Source organism: Arvicanthis niloticus, chromosome 14 (assembly GCF_011762505.2).
Source record: "Arvicanthis niloticus isolate mArvNil1 chromosome 14, mArvNil1.pat.X, whole genome shotgun sequence".
NCBI lineage: Eukaryota > Metazoa > Chordata > Mammalia > Rodentia > Muridae > Arvicanthis > Arvicanthis niloticus.
Window position 1 is genome coordinate 63,864,432 of NC_047671.1, and position 25,221 is coordinate 63,889,652.

Here is a 25,221-nt window from a genome sequence, read left to right on the forward strand (position 1 = left end):
ATACATTAAAAGATGGAGTGGGCTTACTGTCACATATGAGAGGTATTCTCTTATAAGTTGGCAATGAGAAACACACTGCGTCATTAGTTGATTCCCTTCACACTGTAACAATAAGTAGCCATTTTACACACACATACACACACACACACACCTTGTAGTTAAGATATACTTAAGATAACCAATTCAAAGTGAAACTGCTTGGATTCAGATTTTTACTTCACTTGATATTTATGACCATTGAGAAACTTAATTATTTCACCCAGCCTTCATTTAAGTCATAAGTGTAAGGCTTAGACTGATGCCTGAGACAAAAATCAAAACTCATTATTATTAAACAGATGCTTGTCAAAGGTTTGCTGAAAGAAGAAATTATTCACATAGGTATTTGGGCAATTCAAACAAAAAATTGTGACTTTTTTCTATTGCATCATCTTATGTCAAATACTTGTTCAGTAATTATTGATTCTCTTAAATGTATTTTATTCTTAAAAATATATTTCACTCAAAAATATGATCACCTAAAAGTTGAACAATAGACTTGTTGCAAACCACTTCAATACCAGTGCCTTAGGAACAAAATGTAGTTGGTTTCGAATGGAGATAATGCCATCCCTTTTCTGTATTCAGTTGAAACAAAGAAGTGGATGAAGCAACAATGAATTATTTAATAACTTAAATACACCTTGTATGTGGAAGTTGTATAGCAGGTAACTGCTTCTTACTAAGAATTTCTAAATCAGACTATTGTAGAAGAAAATGGAAATAATATACTGAGTTTCTTTTGGAAGAAGAGGATTGCTGAATGAACTTTTTGTTGTTTGGTTTTAATATTAATATGTATGATAGATAAAATAAAAGTACTTTTTGTTATTGCTTAAGAGAGAGAAAGAAGGGGGAAAAGATAGAGTAGAGGATATGCATTGAGGGGTAAACCTTTTCTCTAGCCTTTTGCTTCAGGCAGAGCTGAATTTAAACAAACACTTTCCATTGTCTTGATGATACAAGTTTGTTTAGTTGTTTAAAATTTGTTTCTTTGTGTGAAGTATTGGGATGATGGAAGGTGCTCATTGGGCAGCTGTAAGCACAAAGGCAACCAGTAGACTAGTTATAAGCACTGATTTCTTCTCTTTGTCATGTATTGGAAAATTTTACTGTTCGTTTTATGATATCTCTGAAAATCTTTGTGCCAATAATAAAAACAACACAGAAAGGTCATTGGTAAAACCTCTTACATTTTGTTTAGTAATTCAATAGCCTTTGGTAACTGTTGGTATTAGTGGGACCATAAAATATAATCTGTTGTCGAGCTATTTAGTGTCTGATTGAGCTCTTTATTACCTCATACACTCAGATATTCATCCAGGCCAGGACTCCTAAACAAACTCTCAAATTAGTCACTAGATCCTAAAACAAAATATGTAAGTATATATAAAAATTAAATATCTCCATTTACATATACTCTAAATCAATTTACTTGGTGTAGAGTAATATCATTTATATATGGGTACAAGTGTGCTCTAACAAACCAATACTTCTCCACAGAGGTCATCAATTGTTAATATGTGAGAATGAATTTTAAATATTTAATTTTTCAGATTATCAATTATTTATGTTGAAATATGCAATGCATCTAGCTAATCATCTGGCTTTAAATTTACCCTGTCCTTAATACATGCTAACATATAGACACAATTAATGTACCAGTTAGGAAGAAGCCTCACATATTTTTATTATGTTCAAGCCAGATGCCATTTTAAGATGATCTTACAGATAACTTATAAGTATAATTTAAAGTATCAAATAATTAATACCCCTAATTCTCAGGAATATTTGTATAATCTTTGCTGGGCAAATTAATTAAATATCCTTATTCTTCAGTTCCAGTGTGTTCAAAGAAAATTAATAAAGGCAGACTGGCTACACTCTGAAGTCATATCTACCTCCAACAGTATGAGTCAATACTTCCCTTGTCAATTAACTACAGACAGCTCCTTTTATTAATATAAATATTGAGTAGAAACAGTAATTACTCTTGAAGTGCTAAGTTCAATAAAACTTTTTTTCTGCAGAAATGGAACTGTTCTATACAGCTATATATATTCTTGAAATGTTATTGGTGTGATCTAGGAAATGAATTCTAAATCTATCCGAATTAACTTGGATCAAAAATGTAAAATGCCACCAATCTAGAGTTACCAAGTAATAACCATGATTTTTGAGAAACCGTTGGAATAAAAACTAAAGTATAAAAATGACACTTTGGACAGAGGCTTAAAAAGGGACAATCAATGTCACCCTGTCTTTTCAGTCTCCAGCACACAGCTACTCCAGCTATGACTCTGGCAAAAATGAGAGTGTTGATCGAGGCGCAGAGGATCTGTCACTCAACAGGGGAGATGAAGATGAAGATGAACATGACGAGCATGAGGATTCTGAGAAGGTGACCGAGACAGATGGCGTTGAAGCTGAGAGGCTGAAAGCTTTCAATGTGAGTCCCCCCCACATTGTGTGGCTATGTTTTGACCACTTCACAATTGTGCTGTTGCTTGTCGGTCAGTGTGAATATTATAGAACCATGTTTGTTTAATTTTCAGAAGGATTTTAAAAAATACATGAAACACTCTTTGCCAAGCAGACACCAGAATTGCTGTGTTTTGTTTAGAATTTTAAAGCCAAATGGGTGCTGAGGACTGGAATTGTATTGTGTGAGTATGCATGTCTGCTTAGGTTGAAGGGGCTCAGCTTAGTCCTCTGATGGTTATGCCTGTCTGTCATCAGTGATTTCCTTTGCTTTCTTAGTTGTGCATGACAAAATAGCCAACTGTTTGTTCTCAGAGATGAGTCCACTGTGCAATGTGGCTATGTCTCAGTCCCATTTATCACTAAAAGCGAATGTAATGAGTGCTCAGCTGGCCTGGTTCTCCTGTTATTTTCTGATTTTCCCATTCTTGTCTGTTTGTCTGCTTTCCTCTCTCTCTTCCTATCCTTCTACCTCTCTCTTTCTCTTGTTCTCTCTTTTCTCTCTCTCTCTTTCTCTCTCTCTCTATATATATATACTTAATTCAACCATTTAGAAAATCATTAAAAAGAGTGTTTGCTTAAATTTTCTGGCTTTCCATTTGCAAAATTCTCCAGTGCATAAACCAGAACAAAGAAGTATTGTCCTCTTGGTAATCAAGAGAGGAAGCTAGGAACAGAAGAGAGCAGTCCTCCAAACCCTTCTCCTCTGTCTCCCTCTTGCCAACAGATGTTTGTCAGGCTGTTTGTAGATGAAAACTTGGACCGAATGGTCCCAATCTCTAAGCAGCCCAAAGAAAAGATCCAGGCTATCATTGACTCATGCAGGCGACAATTCCCTGAGTATCAAGAGCGTGCCAGAAAACGTATCCGTACTTACCTCAAGTCCTGCAGGCGGATGAAAAGAAGTGGTTTTGAGATGGTGAGTTATAAATTGAACACAGCCCTAGATTCCATCCAAACCCCACATGTAAACCATGACACTATTTTGTTTCCATCTTAGTGTCTTTATGTTTATTTTTCCATAACGTCAGGTCAAAGGGGGTTTCATTTGCTTGTGTTTATCCCCCCCCCTTTCTTTTTCATCTTCCCCAAGCATTTATTCCCTTTGTTTATACAATAAGGACTCTCTTGGGAGACCAGTGCTCACAGAACCATGTGATAACATTTCATAGACGATAAGGATACTATGAGAGAAAATCAGGGAGAAGCCAACTGTCACATGTCATCCGTGTTTGTTTTCTTTCTGTCACTACTGATGTGAATGTGAGGCTAAGGAGTCTTGAACTATAGGTGCAGTTGCTGCTTCTGCATGTGAGAATGGCTATCTTATGAATGTAAGGAAATGGGCCTATCTGCTGTCTAACTACTAGTAAGCCTTGAAAACTAGGACGGAAATTGAAAGTCATTGGGTGAAAACTAAGCACCTGTTGCCCTAGGTGTATTAACCTTATGGAGGTTGTGTACCTTCCTATTCTGTTGTGCTTTGTAGAAGATAAGTTTACCTGACATTGACTACTTTGAGGTACAAACTGGAAATGAAAATATTATGATTTTTACTGTTGTTGTAGCTACATAAATCCAACAAACGTTGACAATACACACTTGATGTTTTTCACATTCCAAATGATACATGTGTGTGCTTACACGTATGCTAGAAGATTTATTCCTTTCTGTAGTTACTGAATCTCTAACCTAGGGCTCTGCACACTACCAGGCAAGCAAATGCTTTACCCCTGTGTTACAACTCCTGCTTTAGAATTATTTAACCAACTTTTCTAACCAATTTGTTTTCTCTCCTCATACGTGAAAAGGCTAAATAAAAGTCTAGATAACTAGTGTCTGTGATCTGTCCTGGCTTCTTCAGTGTGACGGGTAGACGTTGCTTAAAGATGAGAGAGGTTTCAACATATAGCTTTATACTTTGAATTTCATGGAGTTAAAATTCTATAAAATGAATGTTTGTATAAGAAATCCCACGTTGTCAATTTTCATATTGTTCTCCAAAGTGGAGATGGTCTTCCTGTATTGTAGAGAATATATTGAGAACCTTTTGGGGGCCTCTGCTTCTACTGTCTTCAGGTATCTGGTTTATGTATGTTGCCTCTCCTGCCTGGGTTCAGCTAACCCTCTGCAGAACACAATCAACCCATTTCAGAGCTCTGGGAGAATTCACCTCTGCTAGCACAGATAGTGTTTCTAGAAATGCTTGCAAGTCATTTCTGGCACAAAATGAGCTTTCAAAGGATACATCATAAAAAAATGTTATCATATAGTATGAATTTGTTGTCTTAAGAAGAGTTTCCTGTGCTGCATTTATTCAGCAAGTGCAGAGTCTTTCAAATGCATATGTAGTTCTTAGGATATCTATGTTGAATTTAAGCAGAGAAATGGTAGAACTAAGTGACCAGGTTTAGATAGTACATGCAATGTAGTGCAAGAGAGAACAGGAGACTTGCTGGAAGAACGTGAACTAGTTTCCCTGTTGTAGGTTATCTAATTATTATAACAGGAGGCAGATAAGGGATGAAGCTGATCTTTTCTCAAAGACCTGATGTTGACATCAGATTTAAGGCCACTTAACAGTTGATATAAAATTCCAGTGGCTGGGCTGGAGAAATGGCTCAACCCCAACAGGCTAGGGTCACAAACAAAATTTCCATTTGCAACAAAGCATAATTTAGGCTACACTGCACATATCTTCTTTTAATAAAAAATGAAGATAGTATCATATATCAATATTATTTTTGCAAGTATCTGACGCTTTTTATCTTTTAATGAGATTTAGAGATTTCATCCTTCAATAAGATTTATATTATTTTTTATGGTATGTAGTTTGCAGTAATTATTTTTTTAAGAAATCATCACTGAATTATGTTTTCTAAAATTTATCTCAGACATTGCATCACTCAAAATATCATTGTCATTTTATTAGTGGTATGAACCCACTTGGACATAGATGTCTATTCACTAGACATTTCTGTGATGTATAGTAGAAAAAGGTAGATTAATACAAAGTAAGTTTTACAATCTAACCTTAAACATGCCACAAAGACATGATATTTAACTTTTAATATTTTCCATTTATTCATTTGTTCATTTATTCAGTGTGTATCATATAAATAGCATTTCAAAGGTAACAGAGAGAAATATAAGATACATCTGATTTGTTGTTGCTGAGGAATGAGTACCATTCCCTGGTCATTATGATTTATTGATATACAACCCCTTGTCTGACATGAAGTGCCCAAATGGAAATTGGATGGTCCTCTGTACCTACATCAAAGATATAGATAAAAATCATATTGTAACATAGGCAATTCTGCTCTTTCTGTTGCTACACCCTCCCTAATATGGATGTTCCCGTGGAAGTAAGAAGCAGATTCTTCAATTGGCACACTTGAAATTCGCTTTCATACATACATTCTTTAATATGGAATTGTTAATAGGATTTTGTTCCTTTTTAAAGTCATCCCTATATGACAAAAATGAAAGAAAAGACAAGAGGAGGAAGAGGGGGTGTGGTTAGTGCAGAGTAATTTAAACTAAACTAAATATGCCCTCTTAACTTTTAAATACATAAGATAGCCACCAGGGTTTTAAAAATTCAAAACATTAAAGCAAAATACTTTTTTTCTGTCGTCATGTTTTCTGTACAATGATACAAAGAAATGGAGTAATTTTCAGAATGAGTATATTTTTATTTGCATCTTGTTCTTTAAGATGTATCAAGACAATGAGGAAATCAAGGCATTTTGAATACATTTGTAAAAGGCAACTGTAAAGTGTAGGCTTATTTTGTATGAGATTCTGTACCAGTCAGCAAGCTTAGTTCTACTTACTCGGGATTCCTGGCACCAGAAAATCCTACAGGTAGACAGAAACTCAAAACTGCTGGATTATGTGTTTCCTGTTGATTTTATGAAATTCAAAGTGATAGTCCTACTTTGTGCTTTACCACAACACATATAATTGAGGAACTTAGTGTTCATGTTCCTTTTTTAACCCTGTCTATACAAAATCCATTTCTGTTTGATGTTCATGGCATTTTTGTTGTTCTTGAGTTTAATATGAGTTACCTATGTAACTGTGGCTGGCTGAACAATTATATATTTAAGCAATGGAAACTTACCAGAGCCTAACCCATTGAAGTGTGTGACTATAGGTCTGCAATAAGAGGCAGAGCCTAATGAATAACTTCCCTGACTATAATAGAATGTCGATGAACCTAATCTTGTGTGGATCTCTTGCTGGTACCCATTGAGGCTTTGAGTTCAACAGCCATGTCATATACAGAAGATCTCTTTCACAGGACTCTTTTCCATTCTCCATCCCTTACTACACTGTTTCAGCTACCTCTTCTGTATTGTTCTTCTAACCTTGGAGAGAGAGATATTGATATCCCATCAAGGGCACAGCACTTGACAGTTGTTTATTCTCAGTACCTTCACCAACTATGAGTCTATGCACTAATTTCCACATAGTGCAAAAGGAAGTGTCTCTGGCCAACATCTGGATGTAAATGTGGATTTTAGAAGACTGAAATAGGTTTAGTTGATTCCAGTGAACACATTCAACAAACATCAGATTACACATACACACAAATATATGCATTTTATTTTATTAGATTTATCAAGAATCAGTGAGTTTTGATTGCTTTAGCAGAAAAAAAATGTGACATGCTCTGCAGTATAGTGTTTCCAACACATGAATTAGAATGTCTGCATAGAGATTCTTTTCTCCACATTTTCCACCAAGTCCTTATCACCAAACTCAAACCAGAGCATTTTAAGAATTAAAAAATAGAAGCATTAAAAACAGAAATGGAATTTTTAATGAAAAATGAATCTAATAATTTTGATCCAGTGTACAGTCAATATTCTCAGAGGACTATAAAAACTTGTTGAGTTAAGCAGCCATTAAATTAAGCTCTGGAAAAAATATTGTGTGTTAAATTGTTATTGATTCTCCTGTGTGGCTTTGACCCTTAAGTTACTTCAGCAACTGCTTTTAAGAACAAGAGTTGGTTGTTCCAGTAAATGAATCAGCTTCTCTGAAGGGCTATGGCCTTAAATTCAATAAGAGCAATAATAGAAACTGATAAAAACAACCCTTTCTAAAGACAACAGGGTTGACTCTTATGAGGGTCCCCCTGTTTACTATATAGTACTGTTTCTCTCTTTTTGTTGTCTAGATTTGCACAGAGATTTTTGTCACCTGCCGGTTCATGTTTTCATGTATTTCTGTAGGACTAGAATAAAAATGTTTAGAAGAAATACAGTAAAAACAGACTTTAAATGTTATATTTCCTTCTATTCTTAATTTTGTTATTATACAGTGTCCAAATAGCTTAGATATCTGAAGTCAATAACCTCAACTTCTTGAAAAATTATACACCTGATTGTTTATGAGACTATTTTTGCTTATAGAAATGTCTCATTTACGTTTTGAGTAAAATTTTACTGAGAATATTATCTACTGAGTTGCTAAATATACATTTTAAAAGACCTTCATTTGAAAGTTTCTTAGAACAATAATTCTCAACCATTGGGTAGTGTCCCATGTGGTGTCAAACAACCTTTTCATAAGAGTGGCCTAAGACCATAAGAAAATGCAGATTTTTTTCATCAAAATTTCTAACAGTAACAGAACTACAGTTATGAAGTAGAAAGACAGTAACCTTATGGTTGGGGGGTCACTGTAACATGAGCAACTCTATTAAAGGGTCGCAGCATTAGGAAGGTTGAGAACCAGAGTTTTAGAGTTTAATGCTATAGAAATCATTTCTGGAGAAAGAGTTTCTGCCTTAGTCCTCAGCCAGGGCTCTAAGCTTTATTGCCTTTGTTTTCCTGCCACACTGTCAGGAAGTTTGAGCCAGAATCTCAACAGGATCTCCACTGTCCTTGAGTCTGTCTCTTTATGTTTGTCCAGAGTAGTAATCATACCTATGTTAGGTGGAAAGTTAAGTAGCAATTTTTAAAAGGTAAGAAAAATATGACTCTAGAACCACCAGAAAAGAATCCCTCCATGTTAAAGAAAAAGTGGCTTTAGAGCAGTGACTTATATACTTCTCTGCTGCTCGTCATATGCCACACATAATAAAAGCCCTTGTTTTAGTTACCTGGCTCATGTCAAAGGATACAGTGACATCTCTTTACTATTTATTTACCTGACAAATGATGTCCCCTCTGCACCCCTCACAGTGTCCCTTGCCCCATTTCCTTCCCCTTGTCCTCTGAAAGGGTGCCCCCTCTGGGTATCCGCCCCCCCCACACACTTTGGCTAATCAAGTCTCTGCAGGATTAGGTACATCCTCTCCCACTAAGGCCAGACAAGGCAGCCCTATGCATAGTTTATAGAGATGTGTCAAAAAGTTAGGGAGATGGCTGAGTAGGAAAATGCCTACTCTCACAAGGCTGGTGACATGAAATTGATCCCTAGAACCCATATAACAAGTTAGATGTGGGGATATACATTGAATCCCAACACTCGGTCAGCCAAGTGACTGTTGAGGACAGGAGAAGCAGCTGGAGGTGCTTCACCCATCTGGTCCAGAGTGTACCAGCACAGCGAATGTAACAAGAGCCTGTATTTCAACAAGCAGGAAGCAGAGCTCTGACTCCTGTGAATTGCCCTTTGACCTTGACATGTATTTTATAAAGTGTGCACCTCCTCACTTGCTCTTATTCTGTCTCACACATAATTAATGTATTAATTAAGTCTGAATGTGCTTCTTAAACTGAAATTTCTATCAACAATATCATTACCCATCATGTGGCTTCTTAACTGCTGTATCTCTATATCTCTTACTACTTACATTGCTTTCCATATCACATGAACACTGAAACATGTCTTTCTTTGTGACAAATTAGCTTAATAGAAGCTAATTAGTAAGCACATTAGGGTTGAATTTTCAGACTGGTATTTGTACTTCTTCCTCCTTCATAGGTTTCATCCTCTTCACTGCAGTCTTAGACCAGAACACACTATAAGCTACCTTCACTCGATCTGATTAGTTTACTCATAACATTTCATTTTAATTGCATACTATAATATGCTTCTGAGTAATTCTATCTTACCTTCTGATGGCACAGCTCTCTCACATGTTCAACTTCAACAGGCTGAGTTTCTGTCATTGAAGCCTTTATTAGCGTAGAGACATAAAATCTTAGTCAGCACACAAACAGCCTACGCAGAAAGTATTAAAAGCTTCAAAAATAGGTTAGGGAGATAGCTCAGATAGTATAAAGTTTCTGCTTCACAAGCACAAGGACATGGGTTCAATTCACAAAGTCCAGAAACAAAACAAAACAACCAGCTCACAGAATGTGCTTGCAATCTAAACTCTAGGGAGACAGAGAGACATGCAGATCTCTCAGATTCACTTGTCAGCCAACAGTTACTTTGCAAACTTAGAGATGTGAGAGTCTCTGACTGAAAGGTGAGTGACTGTTCTGGCATGTGCACACACTGTACACACACACACACACACACACACACACACACACACACACACTGGAATTGTCCAAAAGGTCTTGCGTTCTTCCACTGTTTTGCAGAATCAATATCTAGTCTGATTTGCCCTGAATAAATAACTAATCAGGCTGCACCTGTCCCCCTGCTCACCCACACCTGTGCCCTACTCACCCACACCTGTCCTCTGCACACCCACCTCCTTAGAACGTTGATCTGCCAGCCAGGCCCACACTTTACACACTCTGTCTGACCCTTTGAAAAGGAGGACATCTCTCCCCAGGCCCCAATAAAGTTTTGATCATTTACCCACACAGCTGATCCATCTTGCCATTTCAGCTTCCACATAAGAACACTTACAGATTTCATGATGTTCACCTATTCCTGCTAGATGCTCAGATTCAGACGAGAGCTGGCTTCCTCCACTCCATATTGCAATGGTGCTTAGGGAGAACATGTGACTCCTTCACACCAAATCCCATGCTCCATGCGTTGTGTTCTCTAGGTCAACCCCCAAGTTCTTCAGACTCTTGTTCCCTTGCCCCCCCATTACCTATATTTGTTTTGGGTAATTTTCTTTTATTGTGTACTTCGTCATGGGATGAATGCCACCTTAACCACAATCACAGTTTCTTCTTGGTGCACATTACTGGTGTTTTATAGTAAAGTACCAGTTGCCATCAAAGGTTTGGTATTTCATCCAGATGTTGACCAGTTGCAGCTCTAGCACACCGGCATCCATAAATTCCAAAACACATATTTTCCATGGATGGATACTTTACCTACCAAACTCTACCTGCCCCTTCCTAGTTTGGCTATGTTTTGGTAACATTGGTATTGTCATTTCTTTATCACTGACTAAAAATGAAAGCAGGACTGCACTACCTGCTACTCACTGAATACCGCTTATTCTTTCTGTGGTCTATTTTTTTAAGTAAACCCTTAGTTTCCTACCTACCTGCTATGATCTGGCTCTTCATATCCTCTGCCTCTCTTCCCAAAGTGTTCTAGCTTAGCTCCTCGATTGCACTATACACAAGTCTCTGCACCCGCTCTCCTCTGACAGAAGCAGAAGTGGTGTTACAGAAACCTGTAGAGTTCACAATTTTGAGTCTTTTCGAAAAGAATACTAAAAGTTGTAAAAGAAAAATAAATAACAGAAAAGTAGAAGATACTGTGATGGTGCAAACCTGTAATCACTACACTCAGGAGGCAGGAGCGGGAGGCTTAGGTGTTCAAGGCAATCGTCTGAGAGAGTTCAAGGCCAGCCTGGTATCCATCAGATACTATCTCAAAAACAAAACAAAGCAAAATCCAAAGTACGAGCAATAAATAAAAATAAAAATGGATACATGTCACAGTTAGAATATATACTTCATAAACATTTGAAGCTCTGAACCCATTTCTCTTGATGTCGCTGTAAACACTTTCAGGTACTCATTCAAATCAATGCTACTTTTCCCACTCACTCTGAGTACTCCGAGGAGACTCTCAGGAGACCATTTCTAGGATCCCTGGTGTCTTTGATCACAGAATATATTACTCAGTTTTGGCTTCCATGGTGTCTAGCTTTACCATCTCAAAACAATCTAAACCCTATGTCTTAAAATATGGATTTCAAAGCTAGGATTACCCAAGTTTTGGGTAAGGGTCAGACAGAGGGTATAAAGTATGGGTGTGGCTGGTAGAGCAATGTTCTTAGGGTAACCCAAGTTTTAAAACTGTGTTAGTTTTAAATCAAATCATGTATTTCAGAGGTTGAGTCTTCTAAATGAGATGGCTGTTGGGTCAGTCACTGTGTGTGATAATGTATGTAAATGTTTGACATACATTAGCATTGACAGTCTGGCAACTTTCTACCTTTTCTTCTAACCCCTTCTGTTATTTCCTTTCACAGCATTGTCCATCACAAAGAATTATTGTTGCATCCCTTAATATTTACTCTTCGGTCCATGGATTTTCTCAAGGATTATGGTTACTCTCTGCCCATTATTGTTGATGTGCTTTCTTTGCTTACTTTATTGGGTTTTCATATCTACCACCCTTACAAACCTTGTTCTACCTTAATTCTTTCCAACCCTCCAACACAAAGTAGGAGGGAAAGGTTAGAAGGGACACTGGGTATAGGTCTAGCTCGTGCTGATTAGGAGCGTTGGATCCCTGGGAAAGTCCAGTTTCCACTGGCAGCATATCTAATTTCTTCTCTTTGTTCAGGACCACTTGAGACACTACAGAAGCAGCAACCAGCAACAAGGTTGCAGCAGCAGCCTCAGAAAGCACCTCCATCCCCTTATGGGCCTCTAGCATTTATACCATCTCAAAAGTTCCCAGAATTCCAAATATAAACTATCTGTAGCTAGGCAAAAACCACACCCTTGCTAGTGCAGGAGGCAAATCATAATCACCTGCTGTGAAGCAGCCTTTTATCTCACACCTAGAATTAAAATAAAAACATATTCATATAACATAACTGGATATTTTAAGGAATAAAAATTCTCACTACACATTATTTTCTAGACATATTTGACTTGAATAATAACTATACGGTAAAATATTATACCCAATCTACTTGTCAAAATTGCTCATGAAGGAATTAGTTTAAACTTGATGTTGAGCTAAGTATCATAGAACATCTCATACATGTACCCCACCTTCCCACTATAGACATGAATGTTTAATAAAATATGAATTTAAAAAGATCTAGCCAAAATGGAAAACATGTAAATTCCTAAACAGCTAAAAGAGCTAGAAAACTTATGGCCACAGTTATATTATGGCCACAGAAATAAATACTTGCTGGGGTAGGATAGCACCCTGGGGGGAAAAAAGAGAATATAGACATAAAATATTAGAGCTGGAGGCAGGATGATCATCCAACTCCAGAATATGTGAATTTTAGTTTGTCATCAGGCTGGAATATAAACTGGGAATTGTGTATAAACAAGAAAACCCCAAAGTAGCTACTGTTTCATTAAATGGAAATAAGCCTCCATTTCCAACTTCCAGAGGTGAAAGTATCAGGCTTTATATGCATTGAAATTAAAATCCTACCAGGTGGGTCAAATACAACATAAAAGTTAGCCAAGGAGAAAAGTGATTGCTAGAACGTGAAAATAAGAAAATGACCTGTATAAGAAAGGAGTGGTGAAGGAAAGGGAATCTCACTATAATAAAGGTAGATCTCTCTAGCAAATCAGAGAAGAAATTAGAAAAGGGAAGAGGTGATATTTTAAGGTAAAATGAGGGCAAATTTTCTAATTTATTCAAACCATGAAGCCTATGGGAGGGTGGGAAAAACAAGTAGTCAGAGAAAAAAAAAAAAAAACCAACTCTGTGTACCTAATAATATCACAAGAGTGGAACAGAAAAGTCTCTACATTTACCAGGAAGAAACAGCTACTTGAAAGTGAAAGTCCACCGTCAGAACATCCATCCACACAATGTCAGAGGAGGCTCTTAAAGTACTAAGAAAAATCTGCTCCAATGTTTTTTTTTTTTTTTAAGCAAAACTCCTAACTTACAAATTAATGTTTCATAAACTGGATGTTCATTGTGAGGAGGGGAATATAAGACAAAAGCAAACAGCTTCCTAAAACTAAAGTTTCTCCTCACAGGACAAGGAGAAAAACGAGCCCAAGAAGCAGTGGGTAGCTCTGGTAATCGATAATTAAGGGAGAAGCCTGATTTATGTTCAGCGGATGTCTGTTCTACATTTTACCAAGCTGTGGGTCTTGCATCCTTAAACCTCAAACCTCAATGTTCTCGCTTGATAAAATGAACTGATAGTGCTTATAAAATGATAAAAACTGGCTGGCTTGAAATAACAGATATCAAATCTCCTGCCTGGCGCATGTGTGTGGTATCACTCCTTTAGAATCTTAGGTGGAAGTTTGCTCTTGTATATCTACTAGGTGTCTCTACCCACTGAACTATTAGGATTGGACCAGACATGTGCTTTCTGTATGAATTACTCTTCTAAGTCAAGTCTCTCTCCTGTGTACAAATTTCACTTTGTGGTGCATCTTTTGTAGTTGTATTGTATCCTGTCCTATTGCTGTTACCTATACAGTATTACAGTCTAAGCTCCTGAAGTATTTTCTTGCTGTGCTTTTGAACTTGTCTATCTCTGTATCATCCCCACTATCTTACAGTACAAGTACTTGCTCATGAAAACTAGCTAATTCCCATTCAACCGAGTCAAAATACTGAGTGAATGACGGAGAATAAAACTTTCTGATTGCTGTGCTGCTTTACAGCGGGAAACCAGCGAGGGTCAAGTGCCTGCGTGCTTTAGTGCCTTGTGAGGGAATTTCTAAAACCTACTCCTAACTAAAAACCAAGACTCATATTTAAACATTCAGATTATTTTTCTCTACAGATATTTATATGATATTTAATTTTAACTTTTTTGGACTTTTGGCACATTGATTTTTATTTTTATGTACTTGGTAATTATTATGAAGTACAGAGGTGACTATCTGTGAGTAGATACACTGTGCAGTAAACGGCAATAGGAAGAGATGCCATGATCTACAATTATGTGTTATTATATGTAGTAATAGATAACCACATGTTTGCAGAAGTAGGCGATATTTCTCAGTAGAGATTAAAATGAAGGGTCAACTGGTTAGAAATGATAGCATATTTTTGTTATCTTGTATCTCAGACAGATTTATGCTCAATTGGTATTAGCCAGACTATGCTGCTAAGAATGTAGCTGCAAGACATTCATTTTCAATTTATTTGTGAAACACCATATTCAAAAAGCAAAGTCAGGAGATATTGACCATTAGTTTATCAATGAAAGCTTTTACTTGATGTACACAGAGTGGCTCAGACCTGTCAGCTCAGCACCTAGGACTCCAAGGGGGAAGTATTGCTGCAAACTCCAAGCCAGAATCCTCTGTAGTAAGACACTATCTCAATACATGAAAAATGAATAACAAAAGTTAAACTTAAATTAAAAGCCGAAACTTACATTAAAAGCCAAGGTGCCAATTATCTTCTATTCTACTCTTGTTTAAAATGTGCTTTTAAACTCCTTTCAAATCAATCAAGATAATTCTCTCAGGATCATAATGCCAGTTCTTCCCCACAGAGCCAACAGCCACAGTGCTCTGCTCCTTTCCATTCTTAGCTGTGTTTCTCCGGGGTAGTTTACCTGTCCCACAATTCCTTTTTACCTCGTGCAAATGCTGTCCTCAGCATTTCTGAGAACTTGCAACCTAAGAGCAATCCTCTAGCTGTAACTCTCAGGCCCCACGAAAGAGAGAAAGAGCGTTGACTGACCCCTCTTAGTTAGGTCACATGACCGTTCAGGCCACTCACTGAGAACTAATAAATGAACTTCTATAACTTTTTGACCAAAACTCAGGAGGCCAGGGAAGATCAATAAGGCTTTTCTGGCTTGCCATTTTTATGAAAACTATACCAAGGACACCATTAATGACGGTTTTGCCCACATTCACAAGCCTTGTTTACCTGTGACCCTAGATTCAAATCACCCAGACCACAAGCCATGGTGGAGAGCACCTCTGCTTATATTATACGGCACTCACATTGTGTGTGTACCCTGAGAACATAAATACAGCTCTTTTAGTATTTCATGTTCACAGAAATTGGGAATTTGAAAGACCAAATATCCATTTTGTCAAATAAATTTACTACAATGTTTTAAAAAGTACTTGTTTATATTAATTTAGAATTTCTGAAAAACATAAAAATCTAATGGTAATGTTTTAAATCCTATGTACTGAACACTCTACTAGCACAAGCTACAATATAAGTTATAGGGACTGAAACTGCATATGTTCCTCTTTGTGAATTTGACACATTTCTGACTTACAGATTATACTCATTAAATGCATTTATTGAATAAGTGAAGATGATATTGACTTTCAATACATAAACTCCTGCAATGCACTGTGACATGATATTCCTGTTTATTATTTAATTACTGCATTAGTTATTTTTATCACTGTGGCAAAATAACTGGAAAAAATCAACTAAACTAGTGAAAGGGTTAATTTGGCTCAGAGTTTGGGGGGAGCCAGTCCTCTAAGGCATGAAATGGTGGTTGTAAAGGTCTGAAGTGCCTAGTCACATTGTATCTGCAGTAACAAAGTACAAGGGAATCAGATGGGTGCTGACTCTCAGTTCTCTATTTTTGTAGTGGGGAAGCACCTTCACATACATACTTAACATGTTTCTTAGGGGTTTCTATATCCAGACTGACAATCAAAATTTCTGACATCATTTACTGAATCCTTTTTTGTGATTTCTAAAACTAAAAAGAATGGTTCCTAATAAAAGGGCTCAGATCTAGTCACAGAGCAGCGACATAGAATAACTAGGTGATTGCTGACCAATATCCTGGTCAGTCCAATACAGTTGATGAACTGTCTCTGTTCATACTGATGTCTGTGAACAATAAAGCCTACCAAATAGAAGGGATCTTTTAGGACCTTAAATTTTTAACATAGCTTTTATAACTTTGCTTCTATGCATTGATATACTATTTGGAGAAACGGTGTGTGTATAACAAGCAAATAGCATGATACTTAGTTATTATTTTTGTTAAGCAATCAGAATGGAAAATCTTAATTCACAGACACTACCTTAACTTCAATCACTAAATCATTTATTCTAAGTGTCTTTTAGGAGTGGATTCTACTTGCAACCTTGGCAGATGCCATAGTTTTTTCCTCATGTGATCAGGTCTAAATCTTGATTGAACACCATTTAAAAATTAGAGTCTGGAGAGCAATGTGACATTAACCTATAAGTAGATTTATATTTTTAATTTTTAAAATCTTTTTAATCATACAATATCTTAAATGTGTACTCCAACATCAGTGTGTCTTAAAATTGTTTAATGTGTCATGTAGTTTTAAAGCGAAAAATTGGCACCATTTGTTGGTACATTTCCCCTGGTTCTGAAAAGGAAGGTACATTTCTTTGGTGCCAACAGCAAAATCACATCTTAAGTTCCAATTAAAATGTGACTTTTTCAACTCCAAAGCTCCGTGTGACCATTTAGCCATCTGTCGGATGACACAACCCCACTGATTTGAACCTAGATAATTATCGCGGTAGGAGCAGCACAGAGGAAAGTTCAGCTTGGGTACCAGTTGAGAATGACTGTTAATTATGAAGAGATAATTACTGAAAGCTTGTCTCACATGCAGCATGGAGAAATAGCAAATTTCTGAGGTAGGTTTAGATAGCTCACACACATTCATACACGTACACACACATACACACACGTATTTGTCTACATTTTATCATTTTTTTTGAAATCTTCTTTTAGGATGCATATGCTACATAATATTGCTATTAAAGTCACCCTCACCAGGAGCAATGCTCTTCTTCATAAATTCTGCCTTGGATTCTTTGTGTTTTGTTCCAGTCTCATCTACTACATGAAAGCATTTATGTTTATGGCTAGTCTTAGCAATGAAGGAGGGAATCTTTATCCCTTGACACTATTGGAATTTCCCTAGAGCCCTTAGCATCCTCTGAAGTTCCATCTCTAGCTAAAGCAGCAAAACTGGAACCATCCCTCAGCTGTTAAGTTTGATGACAGAAAGGAGAACTCAGGTTACCATTGTGTCCACACTTCTTATTACAGAATATTATTTGATAAGAAGCCACATGGATCCATTTTTTTTTTTTTACCTTCTTGATATGAATAACTGACCTGGGAAGTAGATAGAAAACAAATCATGAGGAAAATCAAGCTCTGGTTTTCACCATTGCTATTTTATCATCAGATCATGAGACGAAATGTCAGTGAACTATGTAGTAGACTCTGTGGCTTTCACTACTGATTTACCAGCACTAGAAGCAAAGAGCTTTGTGGAATTATTAGCTCATGAAGGGTCTTCTTTACCTTCAATCTAGGCATGAAACTGAGCCCAACTGCATGGTTCATGTGAAGTAATTGATTGGCATGTTTGGCTACTCCAACATTACAAATTTGTGACTCTATATTGCAGCAGAACTTTATCTTTAGGTATTAATAGAGAAATGTAAGGGACGGATTTAAATCACTTGAAAATAATGATGTCAGAGAAAACCTAATATATTATTGGGTTTAGCTGTAATGATCCTCTTTCCAGTTGGCTTAAGCTTACTGTAATTCTAAAATGAAAATAATTCTTTACTATATTACTTACAATTTGATATTATACATGCTTGAATCGTGGTGAAGCTACACCCCTAATGGACCTGGGAAAGTCATGTGATCCCTCCAAACTTCAGTTAGGTTTTCTCAGCCTTTTGTATTAAGTTATGAATATCCTAAGCTCCCAGAATATGAATTAACTATTATTGAGTATATTTGTCTTAAAGTTGTGTCTACCTGACAGCAGATTCTGGTAGGAAATAAACATAGATTATATACGTGAGACTTAAGGATTTTTTTTTAAATCCTATACTGCAGATTTTACTAATTCACTTTGCCTTTCTGTCTAAAAAACTTGAATAAATTACAATTTTGTCTGCTTGTTTTGAGATCAGCACATCTGTTTGCATAAGGGATTTTATAACATTTTATTTTATTAGCTGTTAATTACTTAGAAATGCTATTAAGTAATATAATGGAAAAGAATAAATGGAGACCTGAAATCCAGGAAGCCTAAATTCTACACACACAGACCCTTGTGTCCTAAAACAAATTAATCTACCTGGCTTTCAGTTTCTTCAAACTTCTCAGGAAAACAAATTGTGCCTGTGATTTCATTTGAAGGATAGTTTATAGTCACATTATGGTTCCACAAGAAACTCAGAACATCTCGATTTTCAAAATTCTATCTCGTATCTGTGGGCAACACTGAATCCTGTGTCTGTAGGTCCGCTCACCTCCCCATTCACTAATAGATATTGATTGCTTCTATTTTGAAGTTAATTTTCTCCCAAGTCTGAGACCATGAGTTGTCAGATGTCCTTAAAAGGAAATTTGTTATCTTCAGGCAAACTCATTTCTTGTGCCTAAGTAGACACTACTTGTGGAAAAACACTACAATCCCCATGATTTTCCCTAAAGGAAGTTATGTGACTTCTTATGAAAACTAACTTTTACTCCTACAATAAAAGCCACACTTCTGCTTTCAAATATTCAAGACCAAGAAAGATAATTCTACGAAATAATTTTAACTGAACTTGTTTTGCTTTCTGTTTTTATTCAACAAACTTCCTGCCCAACAAACCTTTATAATAAGAAATAAAACACTCCCAACCTATATTTAAGAATCCTGAGTGTTCATTACTGAAATCCAATCAATGTATTAAGTTTTATGGACTTTTTCTATTTAATTTGGAATATCCAAGAAAGAGAAATGTGAAGGTGACAAGGAACAGAAATATGTAACCCTGTGCTCTATGTGAATATTATTGATTAGATTATGAAAAAGAAGATTGCTGGTGTGTAACTGAGTTTGTCAGTTCCATTCCTGGAACCAGATGAAAATCTAGTAACACAGAGTAGACCTTTATGAACTCCTAACTCCCATTTGAATAATACCAGCTACAAACAGATGATTTGCTTCTTTTTTCATAATGGATTATTCTTATTTATACTTAGACTGTAACCTTTTCTCAAGGAAAATTTCATAGAAAGTAACATGGATGAGGTTTCCATATGGCTTAGATTATAATTTTGCCAGGCAGTGGTCATTATTAAGTGGCAGACTGATTTTATGGCCTAATATCTATTTGACTCTGTACTAGAGTTTGTTACCCTTTCTTTACATAGACACTAAAATGAAGCAAAATAAGTTTTGAGACCAATTTTTTTTCTGAGTTTGCCTCATCTGATACCCATCTCTGTTCCCAAGGCCAAGGCTCAGCACAATTTTCCTCAGAAATTCTTCTGAGATGTGGTCCCTGCTTACTTTCTGAATATCGTGGTGATTTATAGTCTGATGTCTGGCCATCATTCCAGACAGCTCACAGGGGCAGAAGAAGAAGACTGCAGCCACCCCTTCCTCTGACCCATGAAAGCTGATCTAGAAATGGAAACAGCAGAAAGTTTAGAAAAGTCTAAAAATTCCATTAGGTCCTACATCAGAGACTGGGCTATTTTGACACCACAGTAATTCCTTCCTCTATGTGCTAAAACACTGTAGACTAGATCTAGCTGTTACCAAGTATTGTTTCAGACATTACTTTGTGTTTCGGTTTCGTTGAACACATTTTATATGACAAAGTCAATAAGACATATGCAATATGATCAAATTTGCTAAGAAAGTGAAAAGAGTCTGAATCATATCAGAGACTTCTAATAAATAATACCCATTCAAGGCTAGCAAGATCATTGATTGGGTGAAGAACTCATGCACAACCCCTATGACATGAGTTCAAACCCCAGAATCCACAGCAGATGAGAGAACCACCTTCTGAAAGTATTCCTCTGACATGTTTCTTGCTGCTCACACACTCGTGCTTAAACATGCATGATTATATTTTTAATTTAAAAATAAGTAAATAGCCACACACATTTTATGCTGAGGTGTTGAAATCCCTGAGGTGACATACTAAAATACATGCTAGGCCTCCAGAATACTTGTGCAGTTTCACAGTATTTTATTATTATCTCTGTGATTTATCTTGAATGTAGTTTTTTAATCCATCATTTTCTTATCTTAATTAAAAATGTGCTATATCATTAAATATTTCATCTTTCAGTTAGATGGTTTTACATGTAATTATGTGAAAAATATAATGGAAAACTTTTCAATGATTATAGTAAATGATCTGGAGAGTTGCCCACATTTTATAGTTAATTAGCTTAGTTGGAAGATTAATTAATTTCTATGTAGCATATATAGAAGATAGATTTTCAACATGTGCCTACAAAATTATTAATATAACTCATATTTCATTAAAAAAGGAAGTGTGGATTTAACCAAACAGGCAAATAATCTCACATATAAAACAAAACTGTAGGTATTCAGAAATCATTGTATGGCTCTCTGAGTTATCTTGTATTTAAATTAAACTGAGAAATGTTTCAAATACATATAAGCATATATATTGTTCACCAAGTAGAACCATAGTAAGCTTTCACACTATCCTCACTAAGATTGTTTGGCATATGGGAATGGTAACAGGCATCCATGATTACATTGCTCTGATAAGGAGGTGAGATGCAGAGACAGGAGAACTCCTGGACCTGCTAGTCTGCCATACAGTGATGACATAACAACAGGCCCTTCTCAGTCAATGTGGAAGGTAAGAACCAAGATCTGAGATGTTCTTGTGGTCTCTATGCACATGCTACACACGCTTGTGTACACACACACACACACACACACACACACACACACACACACACACTCTTTTGTTTTAAAGCAGATTATTTGCCCGTGGTGTGGTATCTGACAGGTTTTTGTTTGTTTGTTTTGTGACAGCCCTGTCTTTTGTTTTTGTTCTGTTCTGTTGTACATTGTCATGTTCATAAAAGAATTAAGAGGCATGTTTTATTTGCAAACTACAGTAAGCAGTCTTGCCATTGCCTGTTCATGCTCCAAGTTACTGACCCTGAATACATAGTTTTGACAATGGAGACACGGGATGAATGGCGCACCTGTGTAGCCTCTGTAGCTCTAACCTCTAACTAGCTTTCATTCTTCATCTTTACAATTTCCATTTCCTCTATCGAAATAGATTCTCCTGCGCATGTCGATGGTCTCCTGAGCTCTTCTGGTGTGTGGTCTGTTAATGATACTGTTAATAATTTTTCATATTCTTTCTCTCTTCTTTTTTAGTCTCGACCTATTCCTTCCCACCTTACTTCAGCAGTTGCAGAGAGTATCTTGGCTTCAGCATGTGAAAGCGAGAGTAGAAACGCTGCCAAGAGGATGCGTCTGGATAAAGCACAGGTACTGAGGAGTGTGGAGGAGTGCAGGCTCCTGAGTGGGTCTAACATACAGAGTTCTGTGCTTATAAACTTAGATTTGAAAAATTCTATGCTCTGATGATCATGAATATCACACAAAAAGTCTATGGTGAAAAGGGGATGACAGCAAAATGGAATTAAGCTTTCTGTTAGTATCTACTTAATGACCAATTAAGAGGTACTGGCTAACTAGTTAGCATGTAATTCAGTTTATCTTGTCATTTATGATCATGGCTCCATTGTGTTCATGTGTAATGAAAATGAACCTTTCTTTAATGCTGTCTGGACTGTACCGCTTTATAGTTCTAGTCTGTTGAGAGGGTTACTATACTACCCATGTAAATAAATCATGATGACAGTAATCAAAGTAAAGATAATCTGTGAAAGATTAAAGAGTCTTAAGTGGGGTCCTAATCTAATAGATCCATCATCTGGGCTTACACTTTCTGTCAGTTAATTATCTATCTGAGAACCACATTCTCAAGGCTTTGCCCATGTAGTTTTGTGTGCTTTTGGTGCATTATTCATTGGTGATTCCCTCTGTGGCTCTTTTAGTTCTAAGTCTTTCCTTCCTGTCTACACAATAGACTTCTTTTTCTTCTCTGTTTCTCTTTCTTAATTACCCATAGTGGAATGTGTTTTACATTATATTCTGTGAGTGTAGAGTAAATTGTTAGCTTAGTATTGTTTTTCTTATGAAGAAAGCAAAATCAAGTTTTCTATTTTGAGATTAGAGTACCTTTTAAGTGGTTTAGAATGTCATTAATTTTTGTGTTTATTATTTTTATATATTCTATACTTGCAGTTCTGAGTATTGCAAAGGATGAAGCCTATAGTTAAACAAAATGTAGTATCAACATGCTATTTGAAAATGCCAATTTTAGGATAACCAGTTGGATTTATTGATGCTGTGACATCAGTATATATTTGCATGTCCATGTCTTCTGTTTAAATGATTTATTAATATTATGATGAAATTTATTATAAGATGAGATATTACACTATATACATAGCCACCTAGCATCGTGGATAGCTGTGAACTTCTAGAATAAGTGGACCTCATTTTGATTCTCATTTTTACCGTAACTGATTAGACAACTCTCAGCAAGCTGGGCCAGGTCTGAGTGCTTGAGTTTCTTCATTAGAAATAATCAATAATGACAACACTAATCCTCAGAGTTGTACAAGACCCTAAAAAGGATGGTTCATGCTACATTCTAAGCATTTTTCTGGGAACAGTGTAGGCAGTGGCAAGGTGTACCTGGAGGATTCTCCTATCTAGATCTTTTGTCATTACCTCAGCAACACTGGAACTGGAAATAAGTCTCAATATTTTTATATAACACAGTGTCTGACATAGAACTCTGTTGTCAGAATCAGTCCATTTTAAGAAAGGCCTTAATTCTAGAAACTAACATATTAACATTCTAGAATTGAAAGGACTATCCTGCTTAATGTATAGCCACAGGTATCACCCTGACTCTAGAATATATTTGCACAGTATCAGTAATATACTTATTTGATAAAAAGTGACAGATTCATGGCATGTTATTACCCATAGAATTACTCTACAGTATCAATCATGGCCGGTTATAAACTAGTATATATTCAAATATAATAATTCTTCATGGCCTAAGCTATAAAAAGGAAAAAGAGATGCCTAACTCACAATTTATTGTGAAGGTTTGGTAAGTCTTTCTGTATAAAAGAAAATTACATTTTATATCTCACATATAGTTAAGTATGTATGCACCATATATGCTTTAATAGATTGAGCGGTAGAAATATTCCATCTTCTGTACTAGTTATCTACTGCTCATCCGAATGCCAAAGAGCTGTCATTATTAAAGGCCTTTAAAGCAGGTTAGTATTTCTTTCTAAGAACATCAACTATTTAAAGAAAAACTACCAGCAATATTCAGGAATGAGATTTTTCCTCAGACTGAGATGGATGAGTGTCTATGGTTCCTTGGATCTCCCCTCTCAACTTTGCTATAATGTTTTTTGTGTTTGTTCAAACATATTGATGATAGTATGAAAAGTTGACTACTTTGGAATTGGAGGATGTCTGACATCACTCCATGTAAGAACATTCTTTCTAAACCCTAAATGAGTTCAGAAGTCACAAGACAGGTGTAATATGTAAGAAACCAATGTTTTAAATTATATTTTATGGACTATGAAGATGACTCAGACTTACTAGTAAGAATTAGTACCTGACTTCAATTGCTATAACCTACATGCAAAATAAGCAAAGCAAAACAATCACAACCACACTAGGTATAATGGCATGCGCCAGTAACCACAAAGCTGGGAAGGCAGAGGTAGGCAGGTGCTCTCTGGGCAGACAGCCTAGCCCTACTGATGATTCCACACCAGGGAGAAATTCTGTCTCAACAGAAAATAAAAATAGCACTAAGAAACAATATCCAAAGTTGTCCTCTGATACCCCCTTCATATACACGTACCAACATGAACTTAAATAAATAAATTGCATTTTAGAAATTTTTGAATTCAATTAGACAATTGACAAATACTACAACCCTACAAAACTGGTGGTTATAATCTTATAAACATAAAATAGAGGTCGAGAGAAGTGTGGAGACGAATGCATGTTGAAAGTGCATGAAAAAAAAAATCATCTAAGTGTTTAGACCCTCTGAAAGTACATTTAAGGCAATCTGTGTCCGTCCCTATAGTGTTTTCTCGATGGTTGTGTTCCCCACGGAAAGACCGAGGCCTGATTATGCACCCTGAATGCTAGTTCACCACACATAATTATTATTTCAATTTTTTTCTAGACTCTTTGCACCACAAGTTCCATAGATCTCATTTGACATACCAGGGAAACACCACTGCCCTGTTGATTTCCAACTTAGCTCTTGGCATTGAGATCACCCTTTCTGGGTGTACCTACAACCGAGTGCATAATTCTGAGAATTTACCCATGGTTTAAACGTAAACCATAGGTAAGGGTACCCATTAAGGGTACTTGGATGAAGTAAAGGCTCAACATTTCAGGAACTGCAAGATTAAATTCTGGTTTGTTTTGTTTTGTTTTGTTTGTCAGGCCCACCCTTCCTCTTCACTGCCCCTGGCCGGCCACATGGAGAGCTATAATTATGTCCTTCATAGTTTATGAAGCTTTATGAGTTAATTGGATTTTATGGGGCTGTTTGAGCTGTGAACATGAAAGGTGCTGTAGATGTGCTAAATCCTTTCTTTCAAATGTCCATTTCATACGAATCTGGAGGAAGCTTATTATTATGCCGCACAGGCCTGAAGCCAGCCACGGGCAAGGACAGAAGCTGAGAGCTTCATCGGACATCACA

At 36.5% G+C, this 25,221-nt stretch overlaps 1 protein-coding gene across 7 annotated transcripts in view; it reads left to right on the top strand.

Annotated features, from left to right (window-relative positions):
- Nol4 (nucleolar protein 4) overlaps window positions 1-25,221 on the top strand; it is a 337,582-nt gene that overhangs the window by 248,979 nt on the left and 63,382 nt on the right. For 5 of the 7 annotated variants that reach the window (XM_034518207.2, XM_076912933.1, XM_076912932.1 and 2 more), the window contains 3 exons: window positions 2,309-2,488; window positions 3,248-3,439; window positions 21,759-21,872. In XM_034518207.2, the coding sequence (XP_034374098.1) occupies window positions 2,309-2,488; window positions 3,248-3,439; window positions 21,759-21,872 (486 nt within the window). The remainder of the gene's footprint in view (window positions 1-2,308; window positions 2,489-3,247; window positions 3,440-21,758; window positions 21,873-25,221) is intronic. The other 2 variants (XM_076912936.1, XM_034518208.2) reach the window with 1 other exon arrangement.